This window comes from Prionailurus viverrinus, chromosome B2 (genome assembly GCF_022837055.1).
Source record: "Prionailurus viverrinus isolate Anna chromosome B2, UM_Priviv_1.0, whole genome shotgun sequence".
Lineage (NCBI taxonomy): Eukaryota > Metazoa > Chordata > Mammalia > Carnivora > Felidae > Prionailurus > Prionailurus viverrinus.
In genome coordinates this window covers 96,905,726-96,919,856 of record NC_062565.1, presented here as the reverse complement: position 1 = coordinate 96,919,856, position 14,131 = coordinate 96,905,726, and the positions used below count along the sequence as shown (strand labels likewise).

General features: G+C 40.6%; 1 protein-coding gene across 1 annotated transcript in view; it reads left to right on the top strand.

Annotated features, from left to right (window-relative positions):
* Positions 1-13,492, top strand: part of PDSS2 (decaprenyl diphosphate synthase subunit 2) — a 261,793-nt gene extending 248,301 nt beyond the window's left edge. The window contains exon 8 of the mRNA XM_047859026.1: positions 11,634-13,492. Coding sequence (XP_047714982.1) covers positions 11,634-11,792 — 159 coding nt within the window. The 3' untranslated portion in view covers positions 11,793-13,492. The remainder of the gene's footprint in view (positions 1-11,633) is intronic.
* The last annotated feature ends 639 nt before the right edge of the window (positions 13,493-14,131 follow it).

Genomic DNA, 14,131 nt, shown 5'->3' with positions numbered 1-14,131 from the left:
TTATATTATTTTTGTTTCCCTTTCCTTATGTTCATCTGTTTTGTCTCTTAAATTCCTCATATGAGTGAAGTCATAGGATTTTTGTCTTTCTCTGACTAATTTCACTTAGCATAATACCCTCCAGTTCCATCCACGTAGTTGCAAATGGCAAGATTTCATTCTTTTTGATTGCCGAGTAATACTCCATTGTATGTACATACCACATCTTCTTTATCCATTCATCCATCGATGGACATTTGGGCTCTTTCCATACTTTGGCTATTGTTGATAGTGCTGCGATAAACATGGGGGTGCATATGTCCCTTCAAAACAGCACACCTGTATCCCGTGGATAAATGCCTAGTAGTGCAGTTGCTGGGTCATAGGGTAGTTCTATTTTTAGTTTTTTGAGGAACCTCCATACTGTTTTCCAGAGTGGCTGGACCAGTTTGCATTCCTACCAACAGTGCAAAAGAGATCCTCTTTCTCTGCATCGTCGCCAACATCTGTTGTTGCCTGAGTTCTTAATGTTAGTCATTCTAATAGGTGTAAGGTGGTATCTTATTGTGGTTTTGATTTGTATTTCCCTGATGATGAGTAATGTTGAGCATTCTTTCATGTGTTGGTTGGCCATCTGGATGTCTTCTTTGAAGAAGTGTCCGTTCATGTCTTTTGCCCATTTCTTCACTGCATTATCTGTTTTTTGGGTGTTGAGTTTGATAAGTTCTTTATAGATTTTGGATACTAACCCTTTATCTGATATGTCATTTGCAAATATCTTCTCCCGTTCTGTTGGTTGCCTTTTAGTTTTGCTGATTGTTTCCTTCACTGTGCAGAAGCTTTTTATTTTGATGAGGTCCCATAGTTCATTTTTGCTTTTGTTTCCTTTGCCTCCGGAGACATGTTGAGAAAGAAGTTGCTGTGGCCAAGATCAAAGAGGTTTTTGCCTGCTTTCTCCTCGAGGATTTTGATGGCTTCCTGTCTTACATTGAGGTCTTTCTTCCATTTTGAGTTTATTTTTTTGTATGGTGTAAGAAAGTGGTCCAGGTTCATTCTTCTGCATGTTGCTGTCCAGTTTTCCCAGAACCACTTGCTGAAGAGACTGTCTTTATTCCATTGGATATTCTTTCCTGCTTTGTCAAAAATTAGTTGGCCAAGAAATATTCTACTTCTAATTCTTACTGACATTTGTCCTGCAGCCATATGACACTTTTAGTTATGGTTTTTAAAAATGTGTATATTGTAGTAGAGGTGCATGATTAACATAATGATGGCTTCAATTTTCTGTCATCTCTGTAAATATGGTTTTATCCAAAGTTGTTTGACTTAATGTACTATTTTAAATCTGTGATGTATCATGAAAAAATTTGCCCTTGTGCACGGGCTTGTAAATTATGTTATGACATAGATATGTGTTCTCTTCTCAAATGAAATTGAAATGCTTTCCAGTTCATGTAAGAGAAAGAAAAGGCATTATACCATGCTAGTTAAGAGCAAGAACTACTTGGGGTACCTGGGTAGCTCAGTTGGTGAAGCGTCTGACTCTTGATTTCAGCTCAGGTCATGATCTTGCAGTTTGCGAGTTTGAGCCACACATCCAGCTCCACACTGACAGTGCAGAGCCTGCTCGGGATTCTTTCTCTCCAGCTCTGTCTGCCCCTCCCCCATTTTCACATGCGCTGTCTCTCTCTCAAAATAATAAACTTTAAGAACAAGAACTGCTTGAATCTTCACTCTAGCACTTACCTTCTGCATTACCTTGAGCAACTTACTCTTGCCTAAGTTTATTCATCTATAAAATGAGAATAATATTAGTATCTGCCTCATAGGGCTGTTGTAAGGATTGAAGATATGTATGTCTTAGTGCTGGGCACACATAATTACTATGAGATTGTTGTTATTGCTGCTGCTGTTACTATTATTAGTAGTAGTAGTATCACTTTAATACCAGGAGGCGTACCATTCTTTTAATTTTACCCAAGAGTTCATGTGATTGAGGAAATAACTAAAAATTCTCTTGTTTCCATTTCCTTTCCTTTGATTGAAATAAGATACTTAATTAACATCAGTAGATTTTTTTTCTGTAGACTTTTGCAAATAATTTATGGTTCTAAGTAAAAAGGAATGCATTTTCTGTTGTTTGCAGTTTGTTTAGCATAATGTTTATCATACTAGAGAAAGGTTTTCATCGTAGCTTTTCCTTTTGTACCAGTTCTTGCCACTCAGAAGTTGGGAAGACTTTTCAACTGAAGCACTATCAGCTAAAATCCTTGTGTTGGGTGGGACTTCGGAGGCAGCCTTGTCCTACCTGCCATGTCTCCTGAGAATTTTATTCATACTTTCTCTGATGTGGTCATCCAGTTGCTGAGGACTTCCAAAAACAGGGGGTTCACACCTTGTCAAAAATAATTCTTCTGTTGTTAGACAACTCTAGTTATTTGAAAGCTCTCTCTTATTTGTAATTGAAATCTGCTTCCTAGAAATTTCACCTTGTTGCTCTTTGTTCTGGGTCCTGAAGCATATAGAACAGGACTGCCCTATCTTCCATTTAATTGCTTTAGATATTTGAAGATGGCTTTCATCTCCTTTAATTCTTTCCTCCAGGGTAAACATTCCTTAGATGACATGTTTTCAAATAACTTCTTCATCCTAGTACTGAACCTGGTCTATTTTGGGGTTTTTTTGTTTGTTTGTTTGTTTGTTTTAGTTTATTTATTTTGAAAGAGATAGAGATCGTGAGCTGGGAGGGGCAGAGAGAGAGAGAGAAAGAGAGAGAAAGAATCCCAACAGGCTCCTCACAGTCAATGCAGAGCCTGACGCTGGGCTCAATCTCATGTACCATGACATCATGACCTGAGCCAAAATCAAGAGTCGGATGCTTAACCAACTGAGCCACGCAGATTTCCCAAACCCAGTCTATTTTGAATGCTCCTCTTGACACATGGCCATGGCATCCAGGACTGAACATAGTTTTCTAAACATCAGTTGACCATCAAACACTGCAGCATGACCATTCCTGCCCATGTTTTGGACATGTACATCTTCAGATGCTGCCGAAGTTTGCGTTGTTTTTTTTCATCTGTATCACAGTCTTGGCTTATGTAAAAAATGTGGTTATCAAAGATTCTCAGCTCTTATTTATGAATCACTCCCAAACTGAGACTTCCACTTTTACAGTTAATTTTTGAAACCTAAATTCACAACTATACACATGTATCCCTATTACATATCACCTCACTAGTATCAGTCGTGGTTCAACATGTCAAAACCAGTAAGACTTTGATGCTATCCGTGTGTTAGCTTTCTCTCTTGGCTGCATGACATCTGAAAATTAAAATTTAATGTGTATTTCTTCTCCATCTTCATTCAGATAATCCACAGAACTGTGATAAAGGAAAGAAAACCAAGTTGAGGGGTTTTTTTGTTTTTCTTTTTTTATTGAAGTATAGTCAACACATACTATTACATTATTCCAGGTGTACAAGATAGTAATTTGACAAGTCTATATGTTATGCTGTGCTCACCACAGATGTAGCCACCATCAGTCATCATACAACACTATTACAGTACCATTGACCATATTCCCAGTGATGTACATTTTATCTCTATGCCCCCATTATACATTGCATAAATGGAAGCCTGTATCCTTCACTCCCCTTCACCCATTTTGTCCATCCCCCAATCCTTCCCAACCATCACTTTGTTCTCTGTATTTATGGGTCTGTTTCTGCTATTTGTTTACTTATTTGTTTTGTTTTTTAGAGTCTACGTGTAAGTGAAATCATACGGTATTTGTCCTTCTCTCTCTGACTTCTTTGGAAGAACGTCTGTTCAGGTCCTCTGCCCAATTTTAATCAGATTATTCGGGTGTTTTGAGCTGAATTGTATAGGTTCTTTATATATTTTGTATATTAACCCCTTATTGGATATATCATTTGCAAATATCCTCTCCCTTTCAGTAGGTTGCTTTTTTGTTTTATGGATGGTTTTCTTCACTGTGCAAAAACTGTTTTATTTTTGTATAGTCCCAGTAGTTTATTTTTGCTTTTGTTTCCCTTGTCTGAGGAGACATATCTAGAAAAAAAAGGTCAATGTCAAAGAAATTACTGCCTATGTTTTCTTCCAGGAGTTTTATGATTTTATGTCTCACATTTAGATCTTTTATTATTATTATTATTATTATTATTATTATTATTTTAGAGAGTGTGTGTGAGCAGGGGAGAGGGGCAGAGGGAAAGAGAGAGAGAATGGTAAGCAGGCTCCATGCTCAACACAGAGCCTGACACAAGGCTCTATCCCACTATCCTCAGATCATGACCTGAGCCGAAATCAAGAGTAGGATGGTCAACCTATTGAGCCATATAGGCACCCCTCACATTTAGGTCCTTAATCCATTTTGAGTTTATTTTTGTATGTGCTTTAAGAAAGTGGTCCAGTTTCATTCTTTTGCATATGGTTCTCCATTTTTTTTTTCAACACCATTTATTGAAGAGATGAAATTGAATATTGAGTCCTATAGTACAATGATAGAGATCACTTTTCTGCTCAAAATAAATACTCAATAAATACTCTGGTCAAAATACTACCAAACATTTTCTAGTAGTTATTTTACATATTTGAATTTATATTACCATACTCTAATCCAGACCCCCATTTCTCTGTCTTATCCACAAAGGACTAAGTTTCTAAAACCCACTTATACTCTATCTTTACTGTTTCTGAAGCTAACAGTGAGTGCCCGTATCAAAAAGAAACATGAGAATATTTTGTAATGACTTACTCATTGTGACCCACCTATCCTAGGGCTGCGACCATCACTGCCTTTTTTCTAGAGCTCAAAAACCATCTTATTTGATAATGTATTTTTGGAATTTTGCCATCATTGCCCATAAATTCACTGGTCTTTGTTCCAGATGTACCTCTGTCCTCATCTTTTTCTTTTGTGCCGTGTTTGAAGACATTTGTCAGTTGCATCTCTCATCTCTGAGATTTCTTACAGTCCTTCAGTAGCTGGGAAGGACATTTATGTGTACTATAAGCAAGAAGAGGACAGAGGTGAGTAGATGCCTCTGTGAAGGTGCCGTAGACTAGAAACTAGGTCTCCAGAGTGAGGAGGAAGACAGAGGAGGGAAGTGCCCTCAGACACATCAGACAAAGTGAGTGAGAAAATCAAGCGGCTTTCTCACTGGAGGAGACTCAGTGGGGTACTACACGATAATTTGTCCTGGACTATAATACTATGTTTGGAATGGGAGTGGTAGGTCATCTTGAAATGCAAACGATACCAGAAGCCAGACCTAAGGCAGAATGTTCGCTGCCTCCAAGGCTCCCCAACAACATGTGGGCTTTTTGAATGCATGTTTCATCCCTAAAGACCCCTCTTCAGGGAATTTATTTTAATCTTTACAATTTTTAACTCATTTTTTAGTTCTCTTTCTTCTCTGTCTTCTCTTAATAATACATTATCAACTATTTGAGGATACTTGTTCTTTTTTTTCTTTAATTTTTTTCAACATCTTTATTTATTTTTGAGAGACAGAGACAGAGCGTGAGCAGGGGAGGGGCAGAGAGAGAGAGGGGAGGCGGGGAGAGAGACACAGAATCTAAAGCAAGCTCCAGGCACTGAGCTGTCAGCACAAAGTCCGACTCAGGGCTTGAACCCACCAACTGTGAGATCATGACCTGAACCAAAGTCGATGCTCAACCAACTGAGCCACCCAGGCACCCCTACTTGTTCTTATTCAACATACAGCCTTTACATTTTAATGCCCCTTATTTTTGTCATCCTCTCCTTCCCCCATGTACCCCCATCAGTCTTTAGCAAAGTCTGACAGGGTTGTGTCTGAACATGTTTCTGTGAGGAATGGCACTTTAAAAACGTGTGACACGTGTCTTGGTGATAATACAGACTTATGGGTGGATTCCCACACAATTTTTATAGCTTTGTGCCTCTCCTTTGTCAGCTCCTTCAGATCAGGGATCGCATCCTGTCTCCACAGTGGACCTTTGTGCAGAGCAGGTGCTCAACAGGGACTCAGCAGTGGAGGAGACGATATGCTTCTCCTTTTACACCTTTTTAAATCCGAGCCCCAAGAGAGCTTATTCTGTAGCCATTTATTTTAATCTCTTTCATAATTAATTATGATCGGTGTTGAAATTTAGTTTTTCAGAGGCCCTCATCACCCTTGAGCTGTTTCTCTTTATGATCTCTTGGAATCATGACAGTCTTTTCACCAATTTTTTTTTTTTTACCTCTTTTTAATGTTTACTTATTTTTGGGAGAGAGAGAGAGACAGAGCATGAGCTGGGGAGGGGCAGAGAGAGAGGAAGACACAGAATCCAAAGCAGGCTCCAGGCTCTGAGCTGTCAGCACAGAGCCCAGTGCAGGGCTCGACCTCATGAACTGCGAGATCATGACCTGAGCCGAAGTCGGACGCCCAACCACCTGAGCCACTCAGGCGCTCCTGCTGATTTTTATTTATTTTTTTTAATTTTTTTTTCAACGTTTTTTATTTATTTTTGGAACAGAGAGAGACAGAGCATGAACGGGGGAGGGGCAGAGAGAGAGGGAGACACAGAATCGGAAACAGGCTCCAGGCTCTGAGCCATCAGCCCAGAGCCCGACGCGGGGCTCGAACTCAAGGACCGCGAGATCGTGACCTGGCTGAAGGCAGACACTTAACCGACTGCGCCACCCAGGCGCCCCATCCTGCTGATTTTTAAATGTGCTTTTCTGATTTATAGTCTGAGTGTCCAAACCCATGCCTGCTGGTTCTTTCTTTCACCGATTCTAATACTAGGATGGCATTCCTTTTTTTTTTTTTTTTTTTTTGTGCCAGATTTCTATCACCTTTATATCCAATTATGTTGACATACTTAAGCAAAATGTGCTTCTTCTATCTTCTGATACCTAAGATTATCAATCAGGTTCACCAAGAAGTTACCAACTATTAGAATATGAGTTTTACTAAATGTTCAAAAGTTGTACACCTTACATTTATCACTGCAGCATCTTACAGTTCTTCCAGTTTCATAATCCCTGCTAGGGAAGTGTGGTCCACTTCACTTGGTGAGGTATGCGGTCTCTTCCCGTAAGAGCATGGCTTCCATTTGTTTCCTTTTATCCTTATCCAGGTGTTTTCAACCACCAAAAAAAAAAACAAAAACAAAAAACAAAAAATCTTTAACATATTGCTTATACTCCTTACTCTCTTTTACAGTTTCTACAGAACAAGGTCTCCCCCTGTTCCAGACAAGTGTTAGCATCCCTGTTCTCTGTAAGCACTCTGGGCAAAAGAAAACTTGGGGTTATCTCCGAATCTGTTCTAGTGCTATAGAGGGGAAAGGTTCTGATGTGCAGAAATGAAACCCAGGCCATTTCTCAAATTTGCCAGTGCCTCTTGTCCACATCACTTAACCGATCTCATCCCAGATCTTCTCCTGCAAACTAAGGTGAGAAGATAAGACTGGGCTTGGGTTTCTTCTGGGTCTTAAAGTTTTTCTTTGGTTTCATTAGAGACAAGTGGTTGCTGTGTCCAATTCTGCTAAAGCTGCTTAGATCTCATGACAGGGGCTTGTCTTTAATATTTAAGAGGATTTTTGAACCAAATAATTTTCAGAGGCATACAATGATTTCTCAAAAGGGTCTCATAAAAGCAACATTTATCATTGAAAAGGTGTTTAATAACACCTTTAATAAATGTTAAATAATAACGCACTTAACTTTAAGTACTTTGCATCTTTTTCTCTCTGTGTTAATATCCTTAATTGGATCCTCTAGCAAGGGATTTGGACTTAATTTATTGCAGGTGATGCTGCACTTATACAATTATTCAGTTGACTTAATTAGAGATTTAATTATATTAGTGCCCTAAAGTGCTATATCAGAGAAGTAAAACGCAGACTGGTAATTCACCTTTTTGTATTTTATTGTGTCACTTTTCCTGCGGCTGAAATGGGTTTCAAGCCATAAAGGCCAGAGGGAGCATTCCAGCACTTCTAGACATACCCTAATATGGAAAGTTCTGTCTATGCATTAGTTGGGGATTTGCCCAGTCAAAATGTAGGTGAGGGCAAAAGTGGAAAGAATTTTCCTAATTGTGGCCTTATCTCTTGCAGGTATTAGAACCAAGGCCATAGGTCTGGTTCCTCAGTATTCCTTTCAGCCCCCTCCATTTCTTCAGTCCTAGGGCAGCCCCCTGACAGGTGGTCCTAGGAGGCAGCAACTGTATTTGTCTCTGTATCTCCCACCCCTACTTCATACCTAGGCCATTCAGTGCCCAATATGTGATGGCTGAGTTGAATTTGATCACTGCAAAGACAACTACTTGGAAGTGTGGTTAAAACAGTATAAACCCAACACAACTATTTTAAAACACTCAAAATACGTATCCCAGCAAGTAAGTTAGTCCCAAATCTGGCTAATTGTTGGAATGACCTAAGAAGTATTTTTCGGCCTTATTGAACCCACCTCTAGGATTGGGGCCCAGGTCCTGCATTTTAAAGCTCCCCAGGTGAATCTTTGGTCAACCAAGTTTAGGAATTCTGGTTTAATATGTCTTTTGTCACATTTATTTACAAAGGATGAGATTGTTTTGTCAGGATAGATCAATTGCCTATTCTAATTTATGGTAAAAGTCTCATTTATGGTCTATTAATTATATCTAAAGGATTAATTTTTTTAATTTTATTAATGTTTATTTATTTTTGAGAGAGAAAGAGACCTAGTGTGAGCGGGGGAGGGTCAGAGAGAGAGGGAGACACAGAATCCGAAACAGGCTCCAGGCTCTGAGCTGTCAGCACAGAGCCCAACACGAGACTCGAACTCACAACCCGTGAGATCATGACCTGAGTCAAAGTCGGATGCTTAACCATCTGAACCACCCAGGTGCCCCACTAAAGGATTACTTTTGAGTCAGTAGTTTAGTTTTAGTTGGTAGGAGTGTATACAGATGTCTGTGAGGAGTAATACCTTCCATGAAGGATTAGATTACTGCTGAATCATGAAATGGGCATTTTACTCATGGTAGCTATCAGGTCCCTTGGTATGCAAAGCCTGCCTCTGCAGAGAGAAGATTTGAGTGTTAATTGGAAATACAGCAGTCATTGGTGAGAGAAATTAACTCTTCTAGGGCTTGAGGAATGTTCAGTGATATCTCCCAGGTACTCTTTTGCCCTAATCTGAATTACCCTTCATTGTCACCATCAAATATTCAGTTGGGCCTAGCTGAATAAAGTTTATAAAGCAAACTAAATGAAGCAATCAGAGAAATGCAGAATGTAAAACATTGCACAATACAGCCTCGTCCTTCAAAAATGGTAATATCATAGGGAAGAAAATGCTAAAGTGTCATAACGAATGCAATTCATAAACCAAGATTCATCATGATTTGGGGGAGGGGTGGTGAAAATAGGGTACAGAAGACATTTTAGAGCCAATTGGGGAAATTTGCACATGGGCTAGATATTAGATAATGATAGAGAATTATTGTTAACTTTCCTAGTTATAATAATAATATTCTAGTTATGTATGAGAATGTTCTTAGGAGCTGCATGTCAAAACAAGGGTAAAGCATCCTGCAGCCCAACATGTGTACAAGCCGAGTCCTACCAGCTCAGAGCCTATTGTTAAATATTTCAGAATTCTGTGATTCCACAACCCTTGGTAGCTTGAAATCAGCCATGATGGGAGTTGTTATACCACAAAAATCTGCAAATGCTACAAATGGTGGTGGGTGAGGGGGGTCCTCCCCTGGAAGGAGGGGATAGTACAGTATTCAGTGACGCTGGACTGGGTATTAGAAACCGTGGCTTCTGACCACAACTGTGCCACTATCCGCCTATAATCTTGGGTGAGCTGCTGAGCTTCTCTGGGCCTCTGTTTTCTTCTGTGTGTGATTATAGGAATAAAGCAGACTTTACGTTACATGCAGTGTGCAGAAGCTTAGAGTCTAATGAAGAGATAGATATGGGAATGGAGAATTGAAGTACAACACCATATAATTATGCTGTATTCCAGATATGCACGGGGTACTTGGGGAGCCCCAAGGAAGAGGGCCACCTAGCTCCTTAGGGCTCTCATCCTAGCTGAGTGTATTCTGCTTCAGTGGACTTTGGGAAGTTTGAAGGTGGGGAGCAGATACGGGAAAATTACTGCAAGCAATCTCCCTAAATAGTGATAAAAGGGAGAAGAGGCTGGGGGGGGGGGGGGGGGGCGGGGACTGGCTGGGCAAGAGCTAGATCAGGAAAGGACTTCCATTGCCTCATGAAAGAGCTTGGACTCTTTTTTCTTAAGGCTTTCGGAAGGTAGTGAAGGGTTTTAAGCTGATCACATTCACATTTTATAAAGATCTCCTTGGCAGCATGACAGATGGAGTTCAGGGCAAAGAACTGGTTGTAGGAGGACTCTTTAGGAGGTGGTTTGCCTAAAAAAGCCCAGACGAGGGATGATGATAGCCTGAACTAATGTAGTGGCAATGACAATGAAGAGCAGAGGGTACATTGGAGAGCTGTGAAAGACATAGAATGGCTAGGACTTAGTGGCTGTTTCAGTCAGGATGGCTACAGACAACCTCACAGTCTCAGTGGCTTCAGACAACAAAGATGTGTTTCTTGCCCACACTACATGTCCTGTGCAGGTTGGAGAGGCACTGTGGTTGGTGCTCGGCGTGGTTGCTTGGGAATCCAACACGAGGAGCTTCTTCCGCTATGGCTGGATGATCCACCAAGGGAAAGCTCTGGAGGGACTCATGTGGGTGGTTAAATGCTGCAGCCCAGAAGTGACGTGCATCGTTCGTAATTCATGGACTAGAACTTGTCCCTTGGCCCCACCCAGTCTCTCAGGGCCAGAAAGTTCAGTCAAGGGTGAGCAGCACTGCTACAGCCATGGTACCTGACTAGAAATGGGGTGTGAAGGGGGACCCCCCTCCCCAGGCTTCTGATTTAGGACGTTAGGCAGAGGTGTTCATTGAGAAAGAGAACATGGAATTTGGGGAAGGGGGAGGGGACAGCCCAAATCATTATAAATCTTTTTCAGCTCTAAAGTGTAACCCTTTTATTGGTCCTTCCCCATCAAAGAGAGGGGTTAGAAATCAACTCCAGTTGTTGGCAAGAGTTTATTCTTTACAAACGGGTGTTTCAGTTCATTCTAACCGGTCAAATAAAGGCTTTTAGTTTTAAAAATGGAGTGTTCAGATCTAAACTAGGTGTCTTTCTTGAATTTTCACATGAACTATTGTGTCAGCATACAGGGTGGAAAAAAAAAGTTACTAACTAGGATGTTAATGAAGCCTTCTTCACATAAGAATATCAGGCTGCTGAATTCAAAATGCCAGACATGTAAATGCCCTCTGCCTTCATTACCGCCATTCCCCAGCAGGGCACATTTCAAGATATCAAGGGGTGGGAGTCAGGGAGGAGGTGTAATTAGGCTGATTGGAGCCTATTGTGCTGCTGTGGAGCAGAGACACCTAGCAGCCTTAGGGAATGTTAGTGCCTCAGAATCATTGGGGAATGATGTCCTCTTTACCTCAAAAGAACACAGCAGAAACAATGAATCTATTTTGTTTCCCCCTTTCTTTGTTTTCCACCCCCCTCCCCAATTTAGTTGTGGTACCTCGAAAACTGACTTTTATTGTGCATTTGTTTCTTAACAGTTGCGAGAAACAATCAAAGCTGGCAAAGGTGTGACTTCAGCTATTGACCTGTGTCGTTACCATGGAAACAAGGCACTGGAGGCCCTGGAGAGCTTTCCTCCCTCGGAGGCCAGATCTGCTTTAGAAAACATTGTGTTTGCTGTGACCAGATTTTCGTGACACCAAATTAAAAAGACACTATTGTTCGTTAGCTGAAAAAAAACTGGGGAATGAGGTGATCGGGAGAGCTTTCATGATGAAATAACTAAATGTGTTAATGACTTTAAAAACATAATACATTTTTTTCCTTCCTTTTATCACATTGCTAAATGAATACTGCCTTCTTTTTGGAACTGCTACAAACAAAATTAGAAGAAAAAAAGGTCAAGCAGTTTTCACTTGTCACGCCAGAAGCACACTTGAGGCTGCAGTAGCAGAAATAATTAATGAGATTCGCTCCTGTGACCTCAGCAAATGGACAGGAAATAAGTCCTTATTGATTGGACCGAGCCAGGGATGGCGCCAGGGCGGTGGCCTGTGGTTTTCTTTCTAGAGAAGACAGAGCAAGCTGGAAGCTGCAGGTGTCAAGAGAAACACTATCACTGCCAGCCGGAGAGGACTGTCAGATCAAAAACTAGTGACCAATCTGACATAATGGAGGGTCGTTCAGTAATTAAGAAAAAAAAAAAACAAAAAGCGTGCTTTGTCTTCTTGCAATTATGTCTCTGCATTTGTAAGTACAGTATGAATATACTTGGCGCTTCATGGTTTTTGTAACATTTTTTTAGGAAAAATTGCTGAAAAACATAATGCCAAATATTCGAAGTTAGGAGATTAATGCTCTCGAATGTTAACTTGGTTGTAGTAGGAAGGCTTCTGTTTCCTTCTGGGAGACCAAATATTGTTCAAACACATTTCAAAGAACCAAACTTTTTTTAAGTATGTTGTATTCATTTGTAATATTTTGGTATAGAGAATACCTTTAACTTTTACAAGTATTAGATAATAGAACCGTTGTTCTGGGGAATATACTGGTGTGGGTTTTTTGTTGTTGTTGTTGTTGTTTTTAATTCAGAATGTCAAATTTTGGTCTTGAACCACAGACCTCCAATTACAGAAAAAATATAGGCAACCTCCCAGGCCTGCAATCAGACACTGTCTCTGTGTGGTTCATAGGAGATGATTTTTGCGGTTTGCGTGCATGCAATCTGAGAACACCGTTGACAAGAAGGCTGAGTTTACATAAATGATCTAGATTGAGACTCAGCTACCTTTCTTCCTTATGTGGTGTAATCACAGCCCTATCTGGAGACAGTGAACACAGCAAACAGATTTTATTACCTCATTCACTCAAACATCCAGTGAAGTTATTTTAGTTTAATTCCTCCCTCTCGAAGTTACAAAACCGTTTTATCAGGACCCCGTATGTGGTATGCAATGAAGAGAAAATGTGAGTGACAGAGGCTAAGGTATCATATTATGATTTTTTTTTAATATTCTTAAAATGTTGTGATTACTGTTTATGCTACTATAATTTGAAGGCCTGTAGATTTAGCAAAAGTGAACATTCTTCTGTCTGAAATGGTCTTTTCTCACAGAAATTGGCTTAATTAGTAACTATGGTTAGATGCTTTAGATAGAGTAGGTTTTAATCATTAACTTGCACAAAGGAGGAGCCGCGCTCAGTGTTCTCTGGAGGTGCAGGAGCTTACACAGAGCGGTAGGTTTTACTAAGCAACTGGTCAGGTACCAAAAGGCAGGACCGAAGGGCCCTTCTCATTCTGGTTTAGCAGCTGGTTTGCTGTGTGACCTTGAGTTAGTCACTTCCCTCTGAGCCTCCACTTCCTCATCTGTCAAATAAAATTAAATGAGAGAATGTATGAAGTCCCTTCCAGCTTTGTTTTATTCTCTAAAAGCCTGCCATTTCTGGGGTTCCTGGGTGGCTCAGTCGGTTAGACTTCTGACTCTTGATTTCTACTCGGGTTATAACCTCATGGTTTGTGAGTTCAAACCCGTGTCAGGCTCTGTGCTGACAGTGTGGAGGCTGCTTGGGATTCTCTCTCTCTCTCTCTCTCTCTCTCTCTCTCCCTCTCTCTGTCCCTCCCCTGCTCATACACACACACACACACACACACACACACACACATTGTCTCTCTCCCCCCCCCCCCAAAATAAATAAATAAACTTAAAAAAAAAACAGTCTACCATTTCTGACTCTGGATAACAAAGATGCTAAGTGAGGTTCTGGGAGGAGGAAAGGTGAAACCCAGGGAGAGGCTATAAAGGAATGTATAAAACTTTACGGCAAACGTCTTCCTAAACTGCCTCGAAGCTTAGGGCCTAAAGTATCCCTAGCTCTCCTTTGTATGGCATGTAATCCTGGACTCTTCTGTTTCAACACCTGCCTTTCTGCTTTCTTTGGGACCTTCCTACCTCCCTTTCATCTCCCTGGCTCGGGCGTCCCGCCCCCAGTGTTGATTGACAGACCTTCCTCTGTACTCAGACTCAGCAGAGTTCCC